Genomic DNA, 25,763 nt, shown 5'->3' with positions numbered 1-25,763 from the left:
GATGGGGCACGCGGTGTCACTATAGAGTCAGAGTGAATGAATGCGGATCCCATAACTTTCGATCGATAAGTCTTCGGTCTCCGACCGATATTCTCGTTTATTTATTTCATACTGAATGTAAGAGATAGAAATTTTTTTTTATCACAAAACTAACGCAGTATCCATTTCATGTGGTATCAGACTACAAAATTTATTTTACATCACTGGGCATACTATTCGGGGAGGCTTTGTAGTTTTAGCATATTGATACTGTTGTGAGAAAAATTGCTCAGAAATGAAGGAAATGTTTTTTGTCTGGTGTGCGATCAATTTTGATCAGCGTAACAAGCAAAGTAGAAAAGTTTAAATGTTAGTTGAACTGTGATAATTCTTCCATACAGCAATTTATTTTAGTATTTAGAATATATTAGAATTAATTTGGCCATATACACACGGCAAAGATTATGATGGAAATCGAAACGGTTTTGTTTTGTTTTCATTTGGGTTGTATGTGTATGAAACGTGTATACAAACATATGAAACGGTTACACACAAGGAAATAGAAAACAAAATCATTATAGGTTGATATATTTAGAACAGATTGCGAGTCGCAAGACCTTATTCAAGTATGTTACTTACACGTAAGAATATAAATAATAAGATTTATAAGCATTTATTATTGAAACAGACTCAGTTTATTAACAGTGATTAATTCGGTGACGAATATGATTCTTATGTCACGCTAATGAAGTATCGCAAAATGATTTTGCACTTATTTTAATGGGTTAATGGGAGCAAGAAGGATTCTGATATTTGGAGTATAATGTTGTTTCAGTACATGAGCTGTTTAATTCGTAAATTCCACTTCCTATTCACGAAAGAGAAGTTACGTTGTCGCAAACGATCAAACGAAATTGAAATTATACACTATACAAAAATTAAACAGTGGTGATACTGTAAAATGAAAACAAACCTTAACAAAGAAATAAAAAAATGAAATGTGGGTGAGACTACTTCAATTTTTATGATGAATTGCTTTCATCCGGTAATTGGTTAACGTATGTATATTTATCAAATATCTCGTTAAATAAGAAGAATATTTATTTATTTTGAAGATATAAGAAGAATTTAAATTATTATATTGGTTATACTTTATAATATTGACATACCGTGTGATGGATTTAACCGACGTTTGACAACTTTTTTAATATTATTTATAATTCTAACTTGAGTGTTTTGGTATAATATTAGATCGTTAGATTTCATGTCAAAATGGAAAATAAATGAATACTTTCTGAAAATTTCATATTTGAAATATGAAGTGACTTGTGGTGCAGTTTTCATAGCATCTGTCTGTATGTTTACGCTTTCGTATATCTAGAGAGAAATATTTGAGATTACTGATTTTTTTATAAGTTTGATGAAGTTTTTAAGAAGCGGTATGAAGGTAAATCGTTGGGCTTGTATCGTGTAGTTGCTGCACATTAATTGTTTTATCGGAGTTACGGAGTTGTTCATGGCGGGTTTGTGACGTCACTTTCAGGGGATATGATCGTATTTTTATGTATTCGCGCATGGACATTGAAGTGCATTTCTGATAAATTTGATGAAATGGTTCATGGCGGCGTTTACAAACTCTATAAGGGAATCTCAGCGTTTGTGTTTAAAAATATTATGGTCGTGCATCGAAGGTTATTTGGTTATAATAAACTTAATTTTATAATTTCGTGAAGTTGCGTGTAGCGTTGTTTTTTAAAATTATTGTGCAAAGAATTTTCCACCTAATTCAGTGAGATGATCAAATTATTTCGTTGGTATGTTCATGCTGTTTATACATGGAACTTGAATGATTCATTAGTACTCAATAAAATGAGGTTGGGAGCTTGGGAGCCGTGAATTCCACGTTGTCCGTCATAATCACAACAACGCAACATCAGGAAAAATCTACGTTTCAATTCTCATTCAGTTTCAATCGACACGCATTTTCCTCTGATAGTAATAAAGAATGTTAAAAAACAGCAACACACAAAAACTCGACTGCCGTCCAAGTACCCCTGGAAATCTTCTCGTGAACCACTGGGGGTTCGCGAATCCCAGGTTGAGAACCCCTGCTCTAGTTGGAGAAATAATCGCCTTTGTTGCCAATATCTTATTACTACTTTAAACCACTCATTGTTTTTAACATTCGCCGTATTCTATAATATCAAACTGTGATTCATGATGTGTGACAACTGACAAGTTATTTGATGTGCCAACCTGGGTAAAACTGAATTATAATTTGTTCTGGAATGTTTTTGAGTTAGATAAGGCTGATCTTAACGCTTTGGAAAAATATTTGGATCTTTTGTACCAAAGTCCTACAAAAAAAAAAAAGCTAACGATCAAAATGAAAAAATTAGTAATTATCAAGTTAGGGTTAGGAATGCAGATTTCGGTTTAAATTCAAAAATTTCAATCATTCCCAACCCTAACTGGATAATTACTAATTTACTATTTAAAAACGTGGTGGTGGTGTTTCTCTCAAATATCACATTTTTGCATTAATTGTAGAGGCTTTGTACAAACTATCCAAATATTTTACCGGTTAGCAAGTCGGTGAAAATACTATTTACATTCTAGGAACTAGAATTGAGCTATCCAGTGAGCCACACATATCGTTTCACAGGGAGTTTCAAAATCGTTTGGAAACTCCCCGTAAGGAACCGTGGCTACTTTCTTTGTTTATTCTCTTTTTATATTGTATGACGCAACAAAGCCAATCGTGCGTAAAAATGAACGCATGTTCTTTTATCAAGTTCAGCTCGCAGTGCGTGAGCGATACAGCAGATTGGTAAAGTGTATGAGTTGGCTGTATCCCAATAGATATTAATTTTTAGTTACAAGTTGGTAGCGTAGAGGGCTGATTATTTTGATTAGGTTGAATCTGTTATGTACATATAAATGTAAAGTTTGATGTTAATGCTTATTCGGTTGAAGAGTAGGCCAGACAAATGTCTTGTACGGTTTTAGTGCTGTCAGACTGTAGTAGTTCAGCTTGAGATACGGCAAACTTGATACATCAAGATGGTGAAGTCGTCTTCGCAAATATTAAGCAAGTTAGATCGCTAGCAGAACTGACTCTGTTAGATTTAGAAGGTATATATTACAAGACCGAGGTGAAAATATGTTATTTTTTGATAAAAATCAATCTCAATGCTGCAACGAGTTGTGTTATATGGTTCAGTTTTAACTGTTCTCTAAACTGTTACCAGGTTGCTTAGCGCGAAGTTGTTGGGCCTCGAAGAAAAATGAAGGCATTGCCTTCCTTCAGCTATGGTCGCGCTTGAAATTTGAGTTCCTGAAGCATAAGAAACTGAGTCCGCGTTGATTAGGACTTGGTATCACATCAGGCAAGTGTCACGTAAATTATATTTGACGATTCAATGGATACTATGATACATTGAAAAAATTATTCGGTAAGATACTACTATCAGACTTTTATTCAAATATCGGTAGGATAATTATCAAAGGATTGGTACTTCTGAACCTACTCGGCCAATTCAAAAGAGTGTAACATATATTGTTGATCTGATATTGACTATATTCTCACAAATTATTCCTTGTCTTCGTGAAATGATCAACTTTGATCACTGTGTAGGACGTAGGTAATAGAATGGATTTTTTGGAGGCTCATTCGCCGTAAACGTATTACTCGTATTGGCGTCGCAATAGATAAATAGTGTATGCTTCAAGTTAGAGGTTATCAGGCAGAAACATATGAATTTAATAAATTGGTAAAAACAAGAATTACAAAGGAGTTTGTCGATATCTTTATAGTCATGTGACCAAATCAACTGTTTCAAAAAATCAGATGAAGAACCTTATAGACATAAAACTAAAAAAAAGGAACATACGTAATATATTCCATTACAGGGGCAATAATACACTTCAAACCAGAGTGGTATTTATCAAATTTAGATCAAATCCACTTTCCACAGTATGACCTTCGAATCACTTGGAATTCAAAAGATGTAGCAGTTCCAGCAGAATTCTAGCTATTTTTGTAGTATTGCGAGCTGTGTGATTCATGATTTGTGTGATATGTCGATGAATGGGGGAAATTCGCCGTCGTTTTTAATATTTATGGCAGTAGCATAATGACGTCATGAAATATGACATCAATAAATGTCATTCCTAACAATAAAATTCTTCGTTCGAACCCGGAAGTTTTCTCAACTCCGGAAATCAGTGATAAATTGCGACTTTTTTAGAAGTTTAATCATTATAAGCACTCATATATATTTATGTATTTGGACATGCATAGATCCAGAGGGCTTTTAAAACCAGATACGTCAATTCCATTTAGCCTACGTATGATATTTCGCGGCCATTCACAAGAAATAACCGTTGTCATTTCATTTGCATTTTAATGTGATTTAATCAGAGTCTATCGTGTCCTGTGGTTTTTATATAAATGAATTCAATGCGAAGAGTGATTTGTAAATTTAAATATTACTCACGCACGCACACACACACACAAACATACAATCACGGAGACATAATAAAATTAGAATTTATCAATATGCGATTTATCAATGGTTACCCATTCATTGCGGAAATAGCAAGGCCGCACTGAATTTCCCACATGACATAGGTGCAATTTTCCCCGGATATATTATTCACGCTATGGATTTTTTGTTTGAAATTGACCATGTGTTCGGATCAAAAGCGAGGTACGGTTTATGATAAGTTGTAAAATAAATGAACCTAATATCTGAATGACTTCACATTTTAATAGTATCCTAGAAAAAACAGTTCGCGATTCACCAATGATGATACTCAAGTGAGTACTTTACAATAACTTCATTTTAGGACACGCTATTGTTTATCTTGATTCGTGACTAACAGAACACTGCTATAATTATATCGCTGATCTGCGCCGAGTTGCGAGGGGATTAACCAAGCTATCATGACAAAAGTATTGTAACAATAAACACAACTGTGGTCGTTTTTCTTCACAGATCAAATACCAGCACAAGTTTCAAAAGTATTTCCAATTTGTTTTGCGTTGCATTCTACATTATGTATATTTAGCTCGCTAACATTTATATTTTATCTGATTTTTTCTAAGTTCGGTATTCGTTTTATTCATTTTAACAATTCTCTAGAATTTCCAGTTTCAACATTATACTTGTCACTAATTCATTAGTTCACTGGGTATATATAATCTAATTCTCAGATTTTATTGCAGAGATATCATGTTGGTTCTCACGGATCACCGTGTAATGCTTGAAACTACTCTATCTAACATCATTATCTGGGACTAATTTTCTCCGAAGACTTTTTCTTCGGACAACCCTACTTGTTATTTTCGTTTGTGTTTTAGAAAGGAATCATTTAGATAAATATATATTCTCAAAACCAAAAACCTTCTGTTTTAAAGCATTTGGATTGATAATTCCGTTTAATAAGTTCTTGAAAAGAAATCATGGGAACGTCTTTCGGTATGTAATAAAGTAAAATAAATTCGATTGCTTCAATCTGTTGACTGTTAAATCATGGAAGGATGCACGACGTTATATGTTGGTAGATGTGTGACAACAAATCCAATGACGTCAATAGGTCGGGTTGATAACAAATGACAGAAATCGGTGTGTATTGGTTTTACGGACGGAGTGACGCTGATTACTGAAATTTAGCGTTACAACAAGGGGGAGAAATTGTTCTGTTTATATTGATATTTCTCTCAATACGATATAAGGGCCTACAATTCAGATCGTATTAGTACCTGGAATTATGAGTTAAAATTTAATATTTGCTGTGGACTAAGGTGCTTTTTCAAAAGAAAAAAGATCTTGTTTTAAACCAGATGTACCTTCGACAGCGTTCCAGAAGTGTATGTACCATCATGGAAGTAACTAGTTTTGTTCGCCTACTTTACATCAAGTTGAGTAAGGGGACTGACACATATGGACAAGTGGTATATTTACTTGGCTAAAACAGACAATCTCCGAACTCGTAATAGGAAAAATCTGAATAAAATTAAGGCCTAAACTTAACCAGTTTCACACTACGGGAGTACCTGTTCGACTACGGGATAAATACGATTCTTATTCACGTCCTTTGTTCTACACAACAGCAACTGATGAACCCGGAATGTGTTGAATTTTAAAGAATTTATTGTAAATTAATCAGTGCGCATTGTAGTCAGTCCTTATTTACTTAAAGAGAAATAAAATATAATAGACATATAAAATTGGAAACGAGCTTTTGTAGTATTTAGGGTCATTCGTTTACCGGTTTAATTACGTTTTCATTTGTGATGTCAGTTATAGCAAAGATAGTCAGTCATTCGGTATCAATTTAGGCCTCGTGTCTGTTTACCTTCTGACTTTTAAGTCACGTAATACGATTTTTCAGTGGTGCCCCAATTTTTTTTGTCCCTTTGTCCATTTTAGAACTCCTTCTCTAGTAATCAAAAAACTACTTCATTTGTTCAATCTTTAGTTTTTTAGCAAGAGTTGTACGCAAGTCAAGGTCCCGCTTTTGTGCAGTATAGGAAGTTTAAAATGTGTGCTTAAAGAAGTGTTACAGTAATAATAAAGTACTAAATTATATCAGCAACACTATAGCAATTACAAAGCAAAACTCTTCCAAAAACCACAAAAGTCCTTAATTCTTGATTCACAGTACTAACTTTCCTGAGACTGCAGAAGAAAATCCTCACAAAACGCTTTAAATCAAACGCTTTATTACGGATAAATATTGAAATGATAAAAAACAGACAGGCAAGTAGGAGAAGAAGATTCTCTATTCTATGAATAACAGCGATGTTCTTAGTGCTTAGTGTTCTTCTTAGTGCCAGGTCAGTCCATCAACTCGGAAATTTGGCATGAGTACATAGCGGTACATGAGTACATACAATATCATACTATAGATAGGGTTAAAACAGTCTCTCATACTTTAACAATTCAGTTAGTACGAGGAATTCAATTTTTGAATACTTTTAGTTGGTAATATTATTTTGGTATAATTTCAGGATAACATTAAATGTGTTTGTATATATGAAAAGAGAGAGAGAGAATAGATATGTATTACATCAATATTTTGCATATTCGACACGAACTGGACGTATGGTCCATTTTATTTTAACACTTTATAGTTGTTTTGCTGATGTGCAGGTGGGGGTTTTGAAAAATCGTTTTTTCCCTATATACCTATCGTTTTCAAATTTTCGGTACTCAAAGATAGGAGTCGCAAGAAAGCTGCGTAGCCTAATATTTCACCTGGAATTTTTGAATTTTGATACGTAATTGTATGCACGATGTTTTACAGTCTTTTCTAATGATTTTCGCCTAAGTGGTTTCGGTTTGAGCTCAGAAGCCAAAACAAATTGTTTGTAACATTTTGTGTTAAGATTTGGAAGAATCTGTGAATTTACGCCCTTTAGGCTGCCTATATCCCTGCGGTAAGCCATTACTGCCAATGACCGAATCAACAGATAAAGCAGAAAGGTTGAAAGTACACAGCCTTCGTTTTAAAATCCACTTTAAAAAATAAGCACGTCTTTGATGCATATCACAACAGTCCATCATATTTGTTTATATGATTATATTACAATCCTCCCAATTTTCCTAATAACTGAAAAAAAAGAGACGTGAGGCCATGCATGTCAACGTATCATTAAACTGAAATTTTTGTTATATCATCACTTCAAAATTGTCGAAATTATTGGTAGTTACTTCAGTGTGGAATTGCAATTTAACTGTGATTTTTTCTGTATTCTCATTTTCATTTATGATGAATTTAATCAGGTCTTCGATAGTTTTCAAAGACTGTACATTTATGCTTATCACAAAATTTTACATACCAACATTGATCAAAAATTGAGGATTTCTGTTTTTTTTTCAATTACGCGACACATTCCAAGCAGCCCTATTTCAACCCAAAATGGTATTTCAAATCCTTTTTCAATCATTTTCGCCCACCATAGAAAATTTTACATACCGGTACTTACAATGACCAGAATTGTGGACTTTTTTTTATAAAAATTTCAACATACTTTATAATTACTGAGTTTTGCTCAAAAAGTACCAATGATTTAAGGATTGCATTCTTATTTGAATAGAATTCCCCCGTGTTGAAAATCGAACTTGTCTTGTGAATTTTTATTCGCTGGTTTACTGATTGAAATCGAATGGTGCTTTCCAGGACTTATGAATAAAAGAGTCGATCAAGGGTGATTTAGCTTTCTTTCCACTGTTCGGTGACTTGAAGATAGCATTGGAATAGTACAGTAAGCAGAAATGCATTTCAATTTATTTGCCTGAGAACCATTCAGTAGTTCTCCCGTTGCCAACGAATAAAAAGGAAAATAAAAATTGATATTCATGAAAAATGTGGATTTTTTTGTATAACTGTCAATAGCACGTATCAGACTTGTAAAATGCATTAAATCCTGAATTCTCTTAACGAAGTTATTTTCTGTTATGATAATATTGACATGAAGTATGCTCTTGAAAATTGTTTCTCGTGTAACACAACGAAAGAACTAATATTTGAATAATGCAGTAAAACTATAACAAATTGTTCTATTTCACATATTTATTTTGTATTCCTTTTCATTATAACACTTTTAAACAAATTGAAACAACAACCAATTTTATCTTCATTAAAGTGATTATCGGTGTAATTTGGAGATAATAACAAACGGGTTTAGTTTGCTTAAACAATTTGAGTTGGAGAGAGAAATGCTTCTAATTGAGTCGTTTTAAATGATTATTACCAGATATCCAAAATACTTGCATAACATCGCGCTATAATTTTGCAAATGAAGCTATAGAATGTAAATGAAAGATGAAGTAGAACATGAGCTATGAACCAATGATAATCACCAATCTGCTGTGAACCAAACAAAGAATGTCGCTATTTATTTTGTACCCTTCTTTTACCCATCTATGTTTCTCAAAAATACGTTTAAATTTCTTTTACAGAACAACGTTTCAATGAAGCATAATTCTTATTTTTCTTACATCCTATTTGCATTGTTTATGTATTTATGGAATTCAGTAGACGGAGAAGGTTAGTAATATTTTTCTTGGTCGTAAAGTTACCGTAGTTTGTTTGTAAACGTTATGGCTTGAAATCGGAATCCTGAAAGGTTTTATATATACCCAAATAGGTAAAAGTAGGATTGTGATGGTCTACTAAAAAGACTGGTGTCTTATTCCAGAAACGATTTATTTGGCTATTTGTAATATTACGCGGGGTAGGACAAATTCCTTATCGCTTTTATTATCTCAATCCACCTTATTTATTCTCCATACCATAGCATATTTATTTTACTTTACGCCCGTAATTAAGGAATGTTGCGATCCTTTATTTATTGTAATTGATATACATATCGTCACGCTAATAACCGAATTGCTTAAGTCATTTTTAGCAGTTTTGAGAAAAACGTTAAAAACTTCCTAATGATATTGTTATGCCATTGAGAGTCAATAATTTGCCATGGTTCAATTTTTTGATCGTAGCCGGATTTAAGTTAATTTGTATGACGCAGCTAAGTGACGTCATAATGGCGCACTGTGACTCAGGCAGAAATGTGTATATGACTTGGGGACATACGCAATTTTGCAACTTTACTTTATGCACCAGTCCTGAAAACTAAACATTCCAAAAACGAATATAATTCTCATTATCTACAATGTATAATCCCCAAAATAGCTAATCAGTTTCAATTACATTATTTTTTATGTTTAAAAATATATATTTCATCAATATAACACGTTCTGCACTGCACACCCACCGAAATATGACTACGATTAAATATATAGAATAAAACAGCAATGCACCCAATATAAATCCCGCCAAGGTGAATTGGACTCGGACAGTAAATATCACAAGTGCACGTTTTCCTATACCAGGGATGGCGAACCTTTTTCAATGAATGGGTCAAAAAATTATATTTTCATCGCGGAACAGAAGAGAGTGGGTCACAGATATTTAATCAAGGTTTGTATCTATGAGAAACTTCTGAAAGAAATCTCATAAGCTTCTGATGTTCGTGGTGTAGTTTTGAGCTTTACTTATGCAGGACTTCTATCATGGACTTTTTATGGCACTCAATTTTATGAAATTAGAATAGGAAAACACGCATATGAATTACCAAAAACGTTTAGGATGACGCAGCAAATTATTTTACGGTTTCAAAGAGTTTGGAGGGAATTCCATTCTGATAGTGTTATATTTTTCGATCAGCTTTCAACCACATTAAAGCACTTTTACACTGCCCCCTTGTTATTTCAGATTTCTAGATTTTTATTTCAAGTCTGAAAGATTTTGTTTTCTCAACGGCATTGTGGGCGAGAAACTAATAAAATTCAAAGTAGCATCTAGTTCTCGTATAACCCATAAAACAGTCTGCAGATGCACTTCCTAAGAGACAAGAAGTTTCGAGAAATGAACATTTAATTGCCTTGTTATGTCATAAATAATGTCAGAGCCAATAGCTGAACGAGAATATCGGTCAGAGATCGAAGACTTATCGATTGAAAGTTAGGGGATTCCCCCAAAACACCGCTCTTACTCCGTAGTGACACCTTGTGTCCCAACACTAATTAATTAAGAACTAGCTAATTATACGACATAATTCGCCCAAAATCAATAGGCTTCTGGTCCGAGATAAGATGAATGCACATGCAAAATCTTGAGCAGATTCAATCTCACTTTCGTGAGATATCGCGTGCATCTAACAGACATACAGACAAATACCTATCAAAATACTTACCGATTAAAATCGATAAGTAATAACGATACACAGCGGTGTAGACATGCGTCCTAAACTAGGAGTTTTGAAAATTACCATCCCGGACTGGAAATTAACAATTTGCATATGGGCGATCGCAGCCCTGACCGCCCAAATGACGGTACATAATATTACATTAGTTATTGTTAGAATAATTTAAAGCCGTTTTTTTTTCAAATTTTATCACTGATATGATAGCATTTTTTTTTATATATTAATCGTGCCTTGGTGGGTCACGAATAAAATGCGGTGGGTCACTTTGTGACCCACGGGTCAGTGGTTTGCCATCCCTGTCCTATACTGTAGTATAAATTCAAATTAATACGCGCTAAGCCAGAATCCGAAATGCAAAAACTCGAAAATACTTCGCCGAGGTAATTTTGCCTTTGTGACGTCACAATAGTCCTGCGGTAACAATGATAATTCATTATGACGAAACAATTGCACAAATGTGCATGTAATACTAAATCTCCATTTTTATGGGTTTCAGAATTCTTAAAATAAAATCTGAGGTAGCAGACAGGTGCGCAGCATTACATAAATACCCATTTTATAAAAAAAATCAAAATCGCCAAAAATGACTTACGCAATTCGGTTATTAGCGTGACGATATGTATTTCCTTACATTTCATTGAATCGATTTTATCTTTTATTTTTGTTTATTTCTACATTTGCGCGCAAAATACTAAATGGTACGTACGCACAAATTTAAACACATCATCTGGCCAGTAATTTACTCAATGTTGAAAGCATGAATTTGCACCTCGTCTCGTGCACTGCAAAGAATGTCTACCTGTATGATATTTCACTAATATTAGTATTTAAATGCAGCGCGTTCTGTTTTTATGTGGAGATAATGCATTCTCAGTTACAAGTGTATTTATAATATCAAATTTCTACACTTGAAATATACTACGGGACAAACATCTAGCTTTGTTGTCCGCTAGAAATACGTAATTATGAAAGAATTGAATGATTGGTGACTGTAAGAAAGAAATAAAGACTTATGTAAACAAGATTTGATGTTCTATTGCAGCTTTCAACGGAACATGTCAAAGCCAAAATTCAAAAACAAAGCAATCGTACGTCAACTGGCCATTCAGCGTCAACTGTGATTATTTGAAATCTATTTGGGAAACGAAAACACATAATATTGATGATGATAATATTCAAGTGAGTATAAAATAAAACTTAATACCACACGGAGCAAGAATAGGCGTATCCAGGGGGTGACCCCCTCACCCCAACAAATAATTTTTTCGACGTACTTATTTCGAAAAGCAATTTTGTGGCAATTGAAGTGAGGCACAAATTTGTATGGCTCTTCCAATACTATTTTGCTATATTCATGAGCGATTCACTGATAGTGATAACCCGACCTTTTTTGCTTTAAATACTGTCAATCCTTCCTGAAGCAAACCTACCGTGGTAGATTGAATTGCGCGCATGTATACCTGAGATAACTTAAAGCGAAGTAAGTCTGTGTGAATCTTTCTGAAGATATCCGTGGCTGCCTATACCTAAACTCGTACGAAACGAAAAGCACAAATATTCGTCTTATAAAAGATAATTTTACAAAATTCAAACAGAAGATTTTCTTGAAAAGATTTCTATTTTGGAAATATTATAAACTTTTCGAATTTACTTTTATTTATAATCATAACTCAATCTTTTTTTGAACACGGCTTCCCTCGTCCAGTAAAATTGTGTGCTATCATTTTATTTTTCTGGCTGAAGAAATAAACTCGACTATGATTATGAATGTGTCTTCCAATATAATATTATATCAATATGTAATATTAGTAATGACATGATATAGAAAATAAATGTGATAACACTCTCTGCGGAGTGAACAAAACCCACTTGTATGAGTAAATTAGAGATCGACTACGAAAAAGAAATTTGCAGAGATACAAAATTTAGAAATTATTATTTTGAAGAAACGCTGCATTAAGATCTTCGTCTATGTTGAAATCTAAATAGTAATAGTATTGTCGTATCACAATTTAATATAGAATGTATAAAATGGTTCTCAGTGAATTATAAATTACAAACAAAGCTGATTGAATGCTTATTTCCATATGTTCATACTATTTTGTTGCAGTGCATCATAACTCAGGGAGACATTGAGATCAACGACACAATTCTAGAACTAGCATCACTTACTGATAACTCGAACTATACTGCTAAACTGGTAAGTTTAGGTTTTTTGATATATTTTTGGTTGCCCTTTTATACAGAGGTGTTCATGTTCGTAAGCTTTTTTGAAGATCAAATTTTATTTAGTTAAGTTGTTGTAAACTGCTTTTCTGGGGAGGTTAATTTTTGGTCCGACGAAGCGTTACAGAAATACATTGGTGTTAGTGTGCAGCAGGACTCTTGAATTGCATCGCATATGCCATGATATTTTTATTCCTGCTACAGCACATCCTTTCATTATACGCATACGTATCCTCCAACGCAAAGGCATTGAGGAATGATTAGGAGTTAGTCTCGTGTAACCTCTGTCCTCTACTGATAGTTTTATATATTTACCTAGTTTTTTTTTGTCTCATGATTATGATATTTTCTTTTACAATTTCTAGATTATCAATAACACTATTTGCTTGACAAATAAAGTACAAGTTGTTCTTCGACCTTTCCCAGAAATATGCAAGGTAGGGGTAAATAACGCCATCTCCCGTGAATCTACAATTGGGGATAGCGTGAATTTGAATTGCAGACGTGAGTATAGTTTCTTGAAAAATCGCTTGTATTAAAAATCCCTTATATGTTATTGTACTTGTAACACTGTAACGCTGAAGCATTTTCAACTAAATTTGCAATTGTTCTTAAACTATACCTTAATATTTATGTTCTGTTACACGATTTATAAGCGTTAAAAATATGCTTGTTATAGTATCTCTGACTACCTTGCGCGGATTATCAGATTGTGTCTGAAGACAAATAACTGGCCAACTAATACCAAACCCGTCATATACTGGTATAAAAGGGATAAAAAGTGCTATCGTATCCTTATCCTTATTTTGTTCGTATATATCTGTTATCAGCTTATAGCTTGCAAAACCTCTTTTAAAATATCGTATCACAGAATCGAGGTGCATGCCAGCAAGCAATTTAGTCTAATTTCGTTTGTTCTGCATACGATAAAGGCTATCAAAGATATTTATTTACTCGTACAAAATTATTTTAATATAAAGCAAATAAACAGGTTACCTGCGACCTGCGACAGTTTACTCAGATAAAACATCATATTTTGCATCAATAGAGCCAGCTAAGAAGCCGGCTCCAAAATATATCGAGTGGCGGAATTATGGGGATTCGCACGCGTTTCTCGAATATCGTGATGATCTTTATATTTGGCGATTCATAAGTTATGTATTGTAAAGCACGGCATGTTAATGCAGCTTACGTGGTGCAATACAAACATTTTTGGAAATAAGGGAACCTGTTCTAATGAGTTCAATAAGAAGAGATCCCGTTCCAAATTTTGAATCCCTCCAATGACTGTTGTTAGTGAGTTCGATACAAAAAAGAATTTGTTTTTAAACATTTTTAATCTCACCACTCTTTATATCTGTTATTTGTCTTCTAATAAACAGCTCCAGAAGGCGATCCAGATATAATTCCAGCAGGAGCAGATCAATCTAAGATTAAAACTAGATGGTACGTTAATTGTAAAGATGAAGATTATAGAACTAGTCATCCATGGACTGAATTTCAGGACCCTGGATACCCGAATGGATTGAATGTGAGTAGGGTATTATTTTATATTTCTTCAGATTATATTACTGAGAAGCTATTGTCAAATTATATACGTTCATACGTACACTACATTAGCAATTTCTTATGTAATTCACGTCCTTTTTGCTGACCTGCAGAAAATCTGGTTTTGCAGTTTTGAGATCTAGTATATGACTATTGTTACGACTTAATGTAGTCGATCGCACGGTTAGCAAAGAAATAATACCAAAGCTTTATTTTTGATTAAAACATTACCATTCTTCTCACTGAGATTAAATCAGGACATTGTTGTTGTTATTAAATTTGCAAAACTGCACACGTTGAAAACTCAATTTTTATGAAAGGGATAATTGAGCTTATGGTTTTTCGATTTATGGGTAAGTTTTATTCGCTCAGTTTGGTGCTTTTCAAACATTGTTTACTGGTTAACGTTTCGTCCTGACATTCGTCAATTAATATTTATATCTCAGATGGAATTCAAGAGTAGTACTTATTTTGCTTTGCTACATATATTATGGCACCGTACCAAGAAAACACTGAACACTGAAATATAAATTCGATATTTTTTTAGTTTCTCAATTCCAATTCTTCTTAAATGTTTATGTATTTTTTGTGACAAAATCAAGATGTTTTTATTTTTCCATATATTTTATACTGTCGAACGATTTTTTGTAATGTTCTATTTAATATGGGTAAATATCTAAAAGAATGCAGAATAGATTTCAATTCAATATACGTCTTCAAAAGGCAGGACGTACAAACAAGAAAATAGTCGTTTTGTGTTCAATAGAACTTCGGTGACAACATTTTGTATTTTTAGATGCCACGAGTTGATTTCTACGATGCCGCAAACTTTACATGTACAGTAACATACGAAGGAAAAATATTTTATGCTGTTACATACGCACAATGTATAAAACGTAAGTTAATTATTACAAAATTACATTTTTTTACCTATTTTGTGCTCTTTGCAAGTGTACTCCCCTTCCCTCTTTTTTAGACTTCTTTCCGACCCAGCATTTTTCTGCACATCCCGAACAAACGTTTCAGAGCCTAAATTCTTTGAATTAAAAGATTAAATTTATGCACGATTTCAAATTCAATAATATATTTATATCATACTAATTTAAATTCATCTTTTTGAACATTTCTGCGAAATGTTATATTTGATTACATAATTTGGAAAAACACCGCATAAGAATGCATTACTATCTGCTTCTGTACGATAATGAGTATTTGGAACAATATTACACAGCATTGTTATGTAGTCCCGAATAGTATGGAGCAAAATTTCAAAATTTATGAACGATTTCAAATTCATTAATATATTTATATAATACTTATTTAAAATTGTCTAATTTAAACATTTTTACGAAATATTCCGTTGTTCTAGATTCCGATTTTGAAACAACCTTTCATCTAATTATATGTGTTTCATATTTTAAAAAATGTCATATATACTCAATTGAAACTTTTATTAAAACTCTTGTTGAACCTTGAACTTTAGTATGATAATGTACATGTTTAAGTTGGTTGTAACCAGATATACATTGAACCTTCTTCTCGTAAAGAACAAAGTTATTCACCTTGCTATATGTGATTCTAATATTCTAATTTTTACAGAGCGCACTGAGTTCATCAATCCTACAATCACCTGTGTCAATTATGAAACTAAAACACTCGGTGATACTGCTGTACTTGATTGCGAAGGACAGATAGTATTGGGAAACACTCCGTCAAAACATTTTGCAGTCCTATGGCGAAGGGTATGTTGTTGTTTTTTCTCCTCTTTTAAATAAGTGGTTTCCAACCTTTTCGCTAAATTTCTTCTTTTGTCAATTACGAAACTTCCTTCAGTATATACCAAAATCTATTTTCGTTTGTTTCTCGATATTTGATATTATATTAGAAATTTAGGGGTGCATTCTGGGTTTTGTATAGTTTATTTAATTAGTGTTGGGTGAATAATTATCACAGTAATGTTCAATAAATAAAGAATATTATTATTACTACATTAAAAAAGCAATGTAATACACCTACTTCTTAAAAAATAAACTCATTGGGGCGATTTCTCCCCCAGTTGGAAACTCTGCTTGTGACTACTCCAGTAATTTAGCTACCTTTTCTCGTAGAAGATTAACAATTTGGAAGAGTATGCTCTTGTTTTTTTTTTACAAATTAGCATTGGAAGTATTATATTATGAAGAAGGTTACTATTAATAGTGATGAGATATCAATTGTTAGAACGGGTTCTTCTTTACATTGAACTAATTCAGAAAATGTTTGTATTTCACTACGTAAGCTAATTGATATGATACATTTTACACAAATCCAATACATTCCTTTCGAAACGTCATACATAACGCTAGTCATCAGCTGTGGTGCACTTGCCCATTATCTGCGGTCGTCCAACAAAAAAATTAAATTACAACATTCCAGGCTTCCGCGAATCCATCTATTGGTACTATAACTTTTATGTGTGTATCAATAGTATTCTGCCAATATAGTACTTAACTTCAACTAATTTTCATTTTAATATTCAGAACGGTGATACAATTTGCGAAAATAATTTTTTCAACCAGACAAGTTTTGGAGTCTTTGACCAAAGACAATCATGCATCGTGTAAGTAAATTTCCATATCCAGATCATATTTGTGAAGCTACATTTTGTCATTGGGCACGAAGTGGTCCTATGAATTGGTGTTGTTAGTATTCTTCTTCTTGGTATCCTTGTTGTTGTAGAAAAATATCTCCAACTACTCGACCAGTTGCAATTGAATTTTCATCTTTTTGTTGTCGCTAGAAGAACATTTATTTTAAATATTTCTGTGGGCTCTATGGTGTTTTCACTTTGACATCATTTTTCATATTGCTATGGCTGCTATTGTTACGTAGGCCCACTGAAATAAAATAATATTGTGATGCATAATTGTTTCTTCCCAGCGAAAAAACCTCTAATTGCCAGCAATGCGTTTAGTGGTAATTTAACTGATACTTTCTATGTTGGCTCTATTTGTCATTTGAAGCTTTTCATATTAGGCCTCTTGAAATAATTTACTATTAAAAACAGCTGGGCTTTTATTTATATAACCTTTAGGTAAATTACCATTAGTTGATTATATTTACCAGGGAAGGCAACAATGACTCTGTTGTTTGTGTCGTTGACGGTGAAAATACGAAGAATGAAGAAATACAACACGAAAGAAAGACAATCGGTATAAAACTCTATATTCGGTAAATACTATTCATAATTATATTATTTTTTCTTAATTTATTAAAAAAAAAAAAAAAAAAAAAAAAAAACTTTGGCATCAGATTATCTTCAAATTATAATTAACACGACGTGTGCTTCGTAACAGGAGCGTGCAACCTGCGGCCCGCGCGCCAAATGCGACCCACAAGGAAAAATTGTGCGGCACGTGGACAAGTGCCAAATTTGAATAGTGTACGGCCCGCGAGACGAGTTTTAATTTATTACGTGCTGGAAGTTATTCCAATCCCTTTGCATTGCAAGGATATACTTTTTTGCGAATCGAACAGCGCATGTCATAACATCAATAACCGTTTTCAGCCTGTAATTACTAGAAAGCCGATGTTGAATACAAGTGGACCGCGGTTTCAACCAGTTACACAACCCTGCTCTTTAACGTTCGCTTAGCATCACTCTTGCTCTTTTTTCGTATTTCGTATTTTCACATTTTTATTCCATAACTTGGTTTCTACAAGCAGTTTTGGATGGATATGCATCAACTATTTTCATTATTCATATGGTATTTGATAAATAGCACATTACTACTAGACATACATTACATTTTAAATGCGGTTCAATTTCATTTCAATTATTGCTGCACACTGAGACAAATGTATTTCTGTAACATCTTCAGATGAGCACATTTCTACTGTTGTTTTCACGAAATTTATTCCAAATGATTCATTTCTATTTTTTTAACAACAGAGACCTGAAAAGCAACGATATGGGCCAATATACTGTCAACTTGGGTTATTTCGATATATCATCTAACTCGTGGAAGATGGATGAGTGGGATGTGCAACTAAATGAAGACAATACGCCACGACTACTTCGACTCATCATGATTCTTAGTATATGCCTGGGTGTGCTGATATTCATTATAATGCTGGTCCTGCTTTATAAAAGATTTGAGATCTACATTCTTGTTGCGTACAAGAGATCATGGCTATGGAAATATGATAGAGGTAAATTCAACCGCTTTGTTCTCATTTTTTGTACTTTATTGAAAATGTTTTATAGAATATAATAATTTCTATATCGTCTTTGAGATATTTTAGCAGTGTTCCTCATTTTGATAGTAATAGAGATTTACACAATAGTCTCGTTAATCTACATAATATGATTTCGAACACTTTTTTATTGATTTGCCTGGAAGATGCGAAATCCTAAATCCTTAAACTAACTGGTCAATGTAACAATAAATAGGTTGTCTCGAAAGCGATTAAACAAGCTACTTTCTGTGAGCAATATTTTTACATCAAATGCGTGAGAATCTTATGAGTGTGAATCTCATAGACGCCTAAACTTTTCCTGTGAACCACAGGGTTCAGTGAACCCTAGCTAGCCCCCATAGTACGGAAAGTTTTTCTAATTTTTTTTAATAATTCATACCATCGGAGTCAATGTAACCATCTTCATAAACATTTTAGAGAAAGGTAATTTTGGATTGCTATCGAGATTAACAACTGAAAATAAAAAAAATAAAAATCGAAAATCTTATATAGTTTAAGGCGTTTTTTGTACATATTTTTAAAATAAATTTGCAGTAGAAACTTCTGAATGAGACGCCACTTTCGCAGACCTAGTCACTATACATTATTTAAGTTTTGTCCAGTCTTTTCAAGTTATATTATTTATTTGTCTTGACGTTAAGCTGTTATTGTTGAATCCCAATGAATTTGGATTAAGAATATTCAAATTCAATCAAATAAACGTACATTGATAAATGGTCGTAATGTAATTGATTATCGTCAAATTGTAACAACAGGGTTGGCGCTATATGTATATTTTTGACTGTAAATGTATATCGCGTTGCGAACCCCACTCAACTGTAATGGCAATTTATTAAACATCTATTTTATGTATTTCAACAGACGACAAGCAATATGTCTGCTATCTTTCATATCTATATGATACTGACACACTTTCTGATGAAAGTCTCAAATCCATCGTCGTATACGCTATTCACAACCTGTTGGAAGATTTGAATTATACATACTGTGATGAACAAAGACAGATTGATTTTACAGGTAATATATTAATATTTCCATTACTTGTATATTAGTAATTTCATTTTGGTTTTCTAATTTTATTCTAAAATATACTTAATTAGCGAACTTTTTTATTTGGAGTGGCTGATTGTTGCAGCGAGCTTAATGTGGATACAATACTAAAAGGAGTTGTCAGTATTTTGAGCTCAAAATGGGAAGTTAGGTTTATGTTTGAAACGGTGCTCACATGGATAAAAATGCATAAAGTTTTTTATTCTTGTCGCTGCGTCAAATCTTCCGCCTTCTGTCCGGTGTTATCATTACTGTAAGGCTATGCGACAAGCTGCATTCTCCTCTCTTATCTTTCCTACTAATCGTTTTGTGTGGTCAGCTTGATGTCTGAAGTTGGTTATATGGTCCATCAACAAAAATATTGCACACCCCTGCCTTATACATTAGTTTATGCAGCGTTTTATGTTTGGAATTTTTGCTAAAATTATCGAAAAAATCGACGTTAGTGCAAATCCAGAAACCAATTTTGTTTTTTCAGTTCAAGTTGAAAGAATCACAAACCTTGTAGAAAGATGTCACCGAATGGTTTTTGTCTTGACTCCTGAATATCTAAATGATCGCTGGATGAGATTTCACGCGGAATTGGTAAGTTTAAGATTTTTTATAAATTTTTATTATTTTTTGTCATTTATTTCAAGAAAACGCAAGACAAGGCTGGTAGAATTAATGTTCGATAGATCTGGTATGAGAATAGTTGACCGGGCATTTGCTCCAGTTTTACTTAAGCCGACGCTGACTCGGCAACGAGCTCCCGCAGCACAATCACAAAAAGTAGAAAGGTGATATTTACGCTGAACACGCTGCGCCAAGTGTAGACCATATTGTGATCACGGAACCCTCACAGTCGGATATAGTGCGTTTTTCAAGCTATTAACTATAACTTTTGGATAGAGTGCTACACTATTAGGCCTATTAGGGTTATTACTTTCATCAAATTTGCTGCACTCTAAATATTTTTCTGTCCTTATTAGGTTTGCGTTTATATACATTTATAACTTACATAATTCAAACAATAAAAAACGATTGTAATTCTGTTTGTTTTTGAATGTTTCATTGGGGTTCCACTTGAAGACCACTGGGTAGATATTAGCATAAGAATGATGCTCTCTAAAAAACATTCTAAGAACAAATGTCACAAACTTTCGATCGAAACCATTGTATTCATTATATCTCTGTTTCACAGGGTTTTCATGGACTTCTTGAGTCTCAAATGGGCCTGATATTTATTCTCACTCCGGGAACGAAGAGAGTGCTGAAGAAACTAGCAAGGACTGACAAAGTTTGGCAAAGGCTTTTGATTGCTATCAAGGTAATATATTTCTCGATGTTTAAGAAATCATTTCATGTGCTTATTACGATAAAGTTAATGGTTTTTTAAAAGTTAATATTTTTTTAGATCATTAAGTTATTTTAGATCAATTTAAAGTTAATATAATTCAAATCTAACAATATTATAAAAAATGCCTCATAGTAAAAGCATTACAACGAATTTAAAGTGATATTATTTGATGCGATACGTACTTCCACTGCGCACGAAGTTTTTGGTGCATCGAATTTAAGCTCCACGTAACTCATTACATTCTATTCCTGACATGGGCAAACTAACATCCGCGAACCGAATCCGGCTCTTTGCGTAATTTAATCTGGCCCGCCCGATGCTGCCACAACCAAACTGAAACCAAATAATGATGTTTTACTTGAAATAATAGCTCAAGGAGTTTATTGAGATTGCGATTGAGTTTAGTTTGTTTAAATTAGCATATTGTTCTCCACTTTTGCTTTTGTAACACTGTAAGTATTTTTCATAAAATGTAACTTATCACGTCACACTCACATGGCCCGCCAGTCCAGGTAGGGCAACAATTTTGGCCAAAAACCTTCCCCACCAACGGATAGTCCTATATAGAATTATGGATTTAAATTGTTTATATTCATAATTCTTGAAGTTTAACAATATCACCACAGATGTAGTATCAACTCGTAATATTCTGCGTGCTAACAATACATAATTTTCAACAGACAAACCATGTTATAAAATGGAGAGAAGGAATGAACGAAGATAAGTTGAAGAGAAACATCGAATACAGACTTCCAAAACTTGCTCGAAGAATTAAAAAATTACCTGGTTCGGATTCGAGCTCGACTGATGGTTGTAATCCAGATTATACTAGATCTGTGAGCCAAACCACAACTCATACAATGGTGTCGGATGATGGGGCTGCACAGGGTGACTTAGGACTGTGATGTGATTCTGAACATTCCATGTGAATTGCAAACATGTATTTTTATTTACAATCTTCTAGCAAACTTGTATGAAAGGGAGGGATGGGCATTTTCGAATACTTGATGATTTCAGATAAGAATCGAATCTCAAATACCCTAAGAATGTTTGAATTAATACAAAGACTTTTTCATATGTCCTTCATTATTGTAATGGGTTTATCCAGAAACCAAAATCCCAGAGAACATAGTATCTATCATTCAGTCTGTTCATACTTTGCTATACTGGTTAAGCCAGACTGATATTCGGTAAGTTCGCATTGTTGATTATAATAATGTTTTTATTTTATTAGATCTGTTCCACTTTATCTTTTATCGTGTGCCATAGTTTATTAAAAATATATAGTATTTAGTATTATTTCAAATGTGAGGTTGAAAGTGTTTGAAGCTAAAATCCTATTTTTTTCTTTTCTTTTTTCTATGAGACTGGGCACTCTAAATAAAATACTTAAGTACTTTGCCCCCAAATAAGCCTTAGTTTATTAGCTTGTATTGCATAGGTCAGATCATAGTTTGGTGAAGTATCGCAAGTAATAAATCATTGGTTTCAAAGTATACCAAAATTTGGTTCTGAAATTACTTGTTATCCGAAATTTAATCCCGTTCTGATTATTTGTTATATTTTATGCATTAGTTAAAATATGAAAGCTTAAACGTTGATTCTCGATTTGAAAGTTTTTTTTATTTACTGTGTTATTCAATATATTGCAGCCGCAAAACTTTGTGCGGCATCACTCGATTCTAGAAGCCATTGCAATAATTTCAACTCTTTTTTTATTATATGTTCTCTGAGGAACTACGCGATAAATGATTTATATTTACAGGGGGTGAGGAGCCGTTTTTCATTATATCAAATGCATAAATAATAATTTTCTCATTATTATGAAAGATTTTGATTTATTTGAACAATTTAAAACTGATTTATACAACAATTTTTTGGGGTCACATCTGTATGAAATATTTCTTGGAGACCTAGATGATAAATAAAATATATTAAATGTTCGTTTTGAACACTATTTCTTTCGTGTCGAATGAATAAATGGTGATATATTTTATATCGCCAATTTGAGAATTGTTAAATTAGGCTGAATGATTGATAATCGATTTATGCAAGTTTTTTGAAGCCGCAATTTGCATCTGCAAAAATTTCTTTTCATGATTTTTGTGTTCTTTTATTCTAGATTTTTAAGTAATGCATTTTAGCTCAGCAACGTGCGTTCTATTTTAAGTGATGCTTATGGAATTGTAACCTGTGAAACATTCTTCTGTCCAACAATAAATTGTATAGATACTGATATATTTTGAACTCCATATTCCATCAAATGTGAGATTGGTTGAAATACTGAAATGTTTTTCAATCGTTGTAAATCAATTTAATGCAACTACTCATTCTTGTAAATATGCCTTGTTTTTTTCTCATTCTGTTTGAAATATATTCGAAATATTTTTTGAAATATATTAAATCGTAAAATGAGTGTTGTCTCTTTTCGCTGCAAAATATTTAACGTGCGTTTTTAAACAATATCTTGGGAAATCGAATACTTCAGGATAATATGACTAGCCTCACGCTTTACGGTACGTCATATTTTGAATTTTACTTGGTATAAGTGGATTCACATGGTTTCATTTTAATTTATAAAAATAATTTATTTATAATTTTACTGACTTTGTTAAATTCACTTATTGTTCTCGTGGTATAAATCTAGGTTCGATCGCATATTATTTTCTATTATGTTGTTCCAAATTCAGTATACATACCCAAACGTCAAATTAACCATCATCATGTGTATGCCTGCTTCCTTCCACCGATAACTTTCACAAAATTAGCAGACTTACGTGTGTTAAGTATGTTACCTTTGTGTTAATAGCTAATATTTAATGTATTAATCATCGAGCATCGACTCCCTTGATTACTTCCCTAACGTTGACTTATCAGCAAAATATCAACGGTACGTGACAACAGAAGTTTAGATTCCATTCAGACACTTTATCATTCAGACAAATTTTCTGGTATGGTTGTAATCATTGAGTAGTTTTTTAGGTTTTGCTAGAGCTTTATCAGTTATCAGTGATCTTCCCGAAATTAGGTGTAAATCAAATAACTCAATGGTCATTTTGTCTTCCGGAGCGGTTTAATTTAGTTGCAATAATAAAAAATTAATCGCGTAAAAGCTGTGATACTTTTAAATGGCTGCTGGCTGTTAATTATATAAAACAATATGGTGTTTTTAGAAGTAAAATATTTCAAGTCTGAAACACTATCAAAATATTGCAGTGGTAAAATATACAAAGCAACTTTTGTGATATTAATAAATGAGTCAGTCGGTTTGTTGGTAAGTCAAATAATTGGAAAATGTATTTTTTCTACAAATTACAATTGATTCATTTTACATATCTATCCTTCACAGTTTTATCCTATTTCCCGGAGTATATATTGTTTGGGTTAAAATAAATATCACATGACTTGAACAAATTACCGCTGTCTCGTCCCACTTTATTTGGTTTGGTGCATTTGCCTTATTCCTATTAGCGCTTTTAGTATACATTGTTTTTGTCCATCTCACATTTTGAATGAACCAACTTTTTATAACTCACGTTTGACAAACTTTGCATAACAGTCTTTACGTAACATACCTTAACATAAATGCAGAACATTGGCAGTCGATAATTTTTGTCTTAGCTTTTTAAGGAGAAAAACATTGGCTACTCTAGCCTGCTATAGTAGAAGACGTTTGCATGTAGATCAGTGTTCCCCAAACTTTTTCTGCCAGCGCCCCCTTGGACGACTTTTCACCTAGCGACCGCCCTCCTGACAAAAAAGTCAAAGCAACTCTATTCTCCGTTTATCATTAGTATCATGTGAAGGCTGAGCCTAGCGAAATGCCACCAGTTTGATAATATCTGGCTTCATTTCAGTCAAAAACAGTATTGAGTCTCCTCATCTGACACTGTCCAGGGAATATCTCTTGATATGTAAAAGTGCGCTCATTGCACTAAATACTCGCTCTACCAAGAATGAGATGGCAATAGCAATAAAAAAACTTTTAACCCGATGTCACTCGTGAGGATATTTCAGTTTGCTGCTGTTCCTAAAGGAGGGATCATTGAACATAAGTTTGAAAGTATAAACCTAATGGTAGTGGTGCATTTTTGCTTCTGGAAATTCAGGGCTATCTAGAAAACGGAAACCAAAAATTTCTTTACTATCTCCAGTAAAATTATTAAATTTTATTTGCTCTTGAACTTCTGTTTGCGTATGATTATACTCAGCAGGATAGGAAAATGAAAGAGTCCAAACGTTGAATACAGAACATTTGAGCTGAGAAAAATTACTGAGCTGAGGACATTACTCGAGGGATTGATAGAGGTGACCAGCAGTGGTTCAAGCATGACGTGGTGAACCCCCCCCCCCCCCCCCATACATCAAATCAGACCCTTGCTTTCCTGAGAGAGAAGCCAGCAGTGACATCCAGTGGACACTTTAATTATCGAACTGGGATTTTGATATGGAGTTCGACGGACAATTTGTATCAGAACAATCATCGAACGATTGGTGAAGTAAAGGCTGTAATTGCGGAAATAAAATAGAGAAATACCCAAAGAAGGGTGATTGACAGTGTTGCAGAAGAATGCAAATGTCGGGCATTTGGAACATATTCTA

General features: G+C 33.3%; 1 protein-coding gene across 1 annotated transcript in view; it reads left to right on the top strand.

Annotated features, from left to right (window-relative positions):
• Positions 1 to 23,710, top strand: part of LOC144419893 (uncharacterized) — a 50,330-nt gene extending 26,620 nt beyond the window's left edge. Inside the window, exons 2-15 of the mRNA XM_078110072.1 lie at positions 8,952 to 9,039; positions 11,802 to 11,938; positions 12,870 to 12,959; positions 13,351 to 13,489; positions 14,368 to 14,516; positions 15,330 to 15,429; positions 16,133 to 16,275; positions 17,053 to 17,132; positions 17,639 to 17,743; positions 18,465 to 18,724; positions 19,634 to 19,789; positions 20,301 to 20,407; positions 21,006 to 21,131; positions 21,842 to 23,710. Coding sequence (XP_077966198.1) covers positions 8,964 to 9,039; positions 11,802 to 11,938; positions 12,870 to 12,959; positions 13,351 to 13,489; positions 14,368 to 14,516; positions 15,330 to 15,429; positions 16,133 to 16,275; positions 17,053 to 17,132; positions 17,639 to 17,743; positions 18,465 to 18,724; positions 19,634 to 19,789; positions 20,301 to 20,407; positions 21,006 to 21,131; positions 21,842 to 22,066 — 1,893 coding nt within the window. The 5' untranslated portion in view covers positions 8,952 to 8,963 and the 3' untranslated portion in view covers positions 22,067 to 23,710. The remainder of the gene's footprint in view (positions 1 to 8,951; positions 9,040 to 11,801; positions 11,939 to 12,869; positions 12,960 to 13,350; positions 13,490 to 14,367; positions 14,517 to 15,329; positions 15,430 to 16,132; positions 16,276 to 17,052; positions 17,133 to 17,638; positions 17,744 to 18,464; positions 18,725 to 19,633; positions 19,790 to 20,300; positions 20,408 to 21,005; positions 21,132 to 21,841) is intronic.
• The last annotated feature ends 2,053 nt before the right edge of the window (positions 23,711 to 25,763 follow it).

Source organism: Styela clava, chromosome 2 (genome assembly GCF_964204865.1).
Source record: "Styela clava chromosome 2, kaStyClav1.hap1.2, whole genome shotgun sequence".
NCBI classification, from domain to species: domain Eukaryota; kingdom Metazoa; phylum Chordata; class Ascidiacea; order Stolidobranchia; family Styelidae; genus Styela; species Styela clava.
Note: the sequence above shows the minus strand (reverse complement) of the source record. Positions and strands in the feature narration are given on the sequence as shown.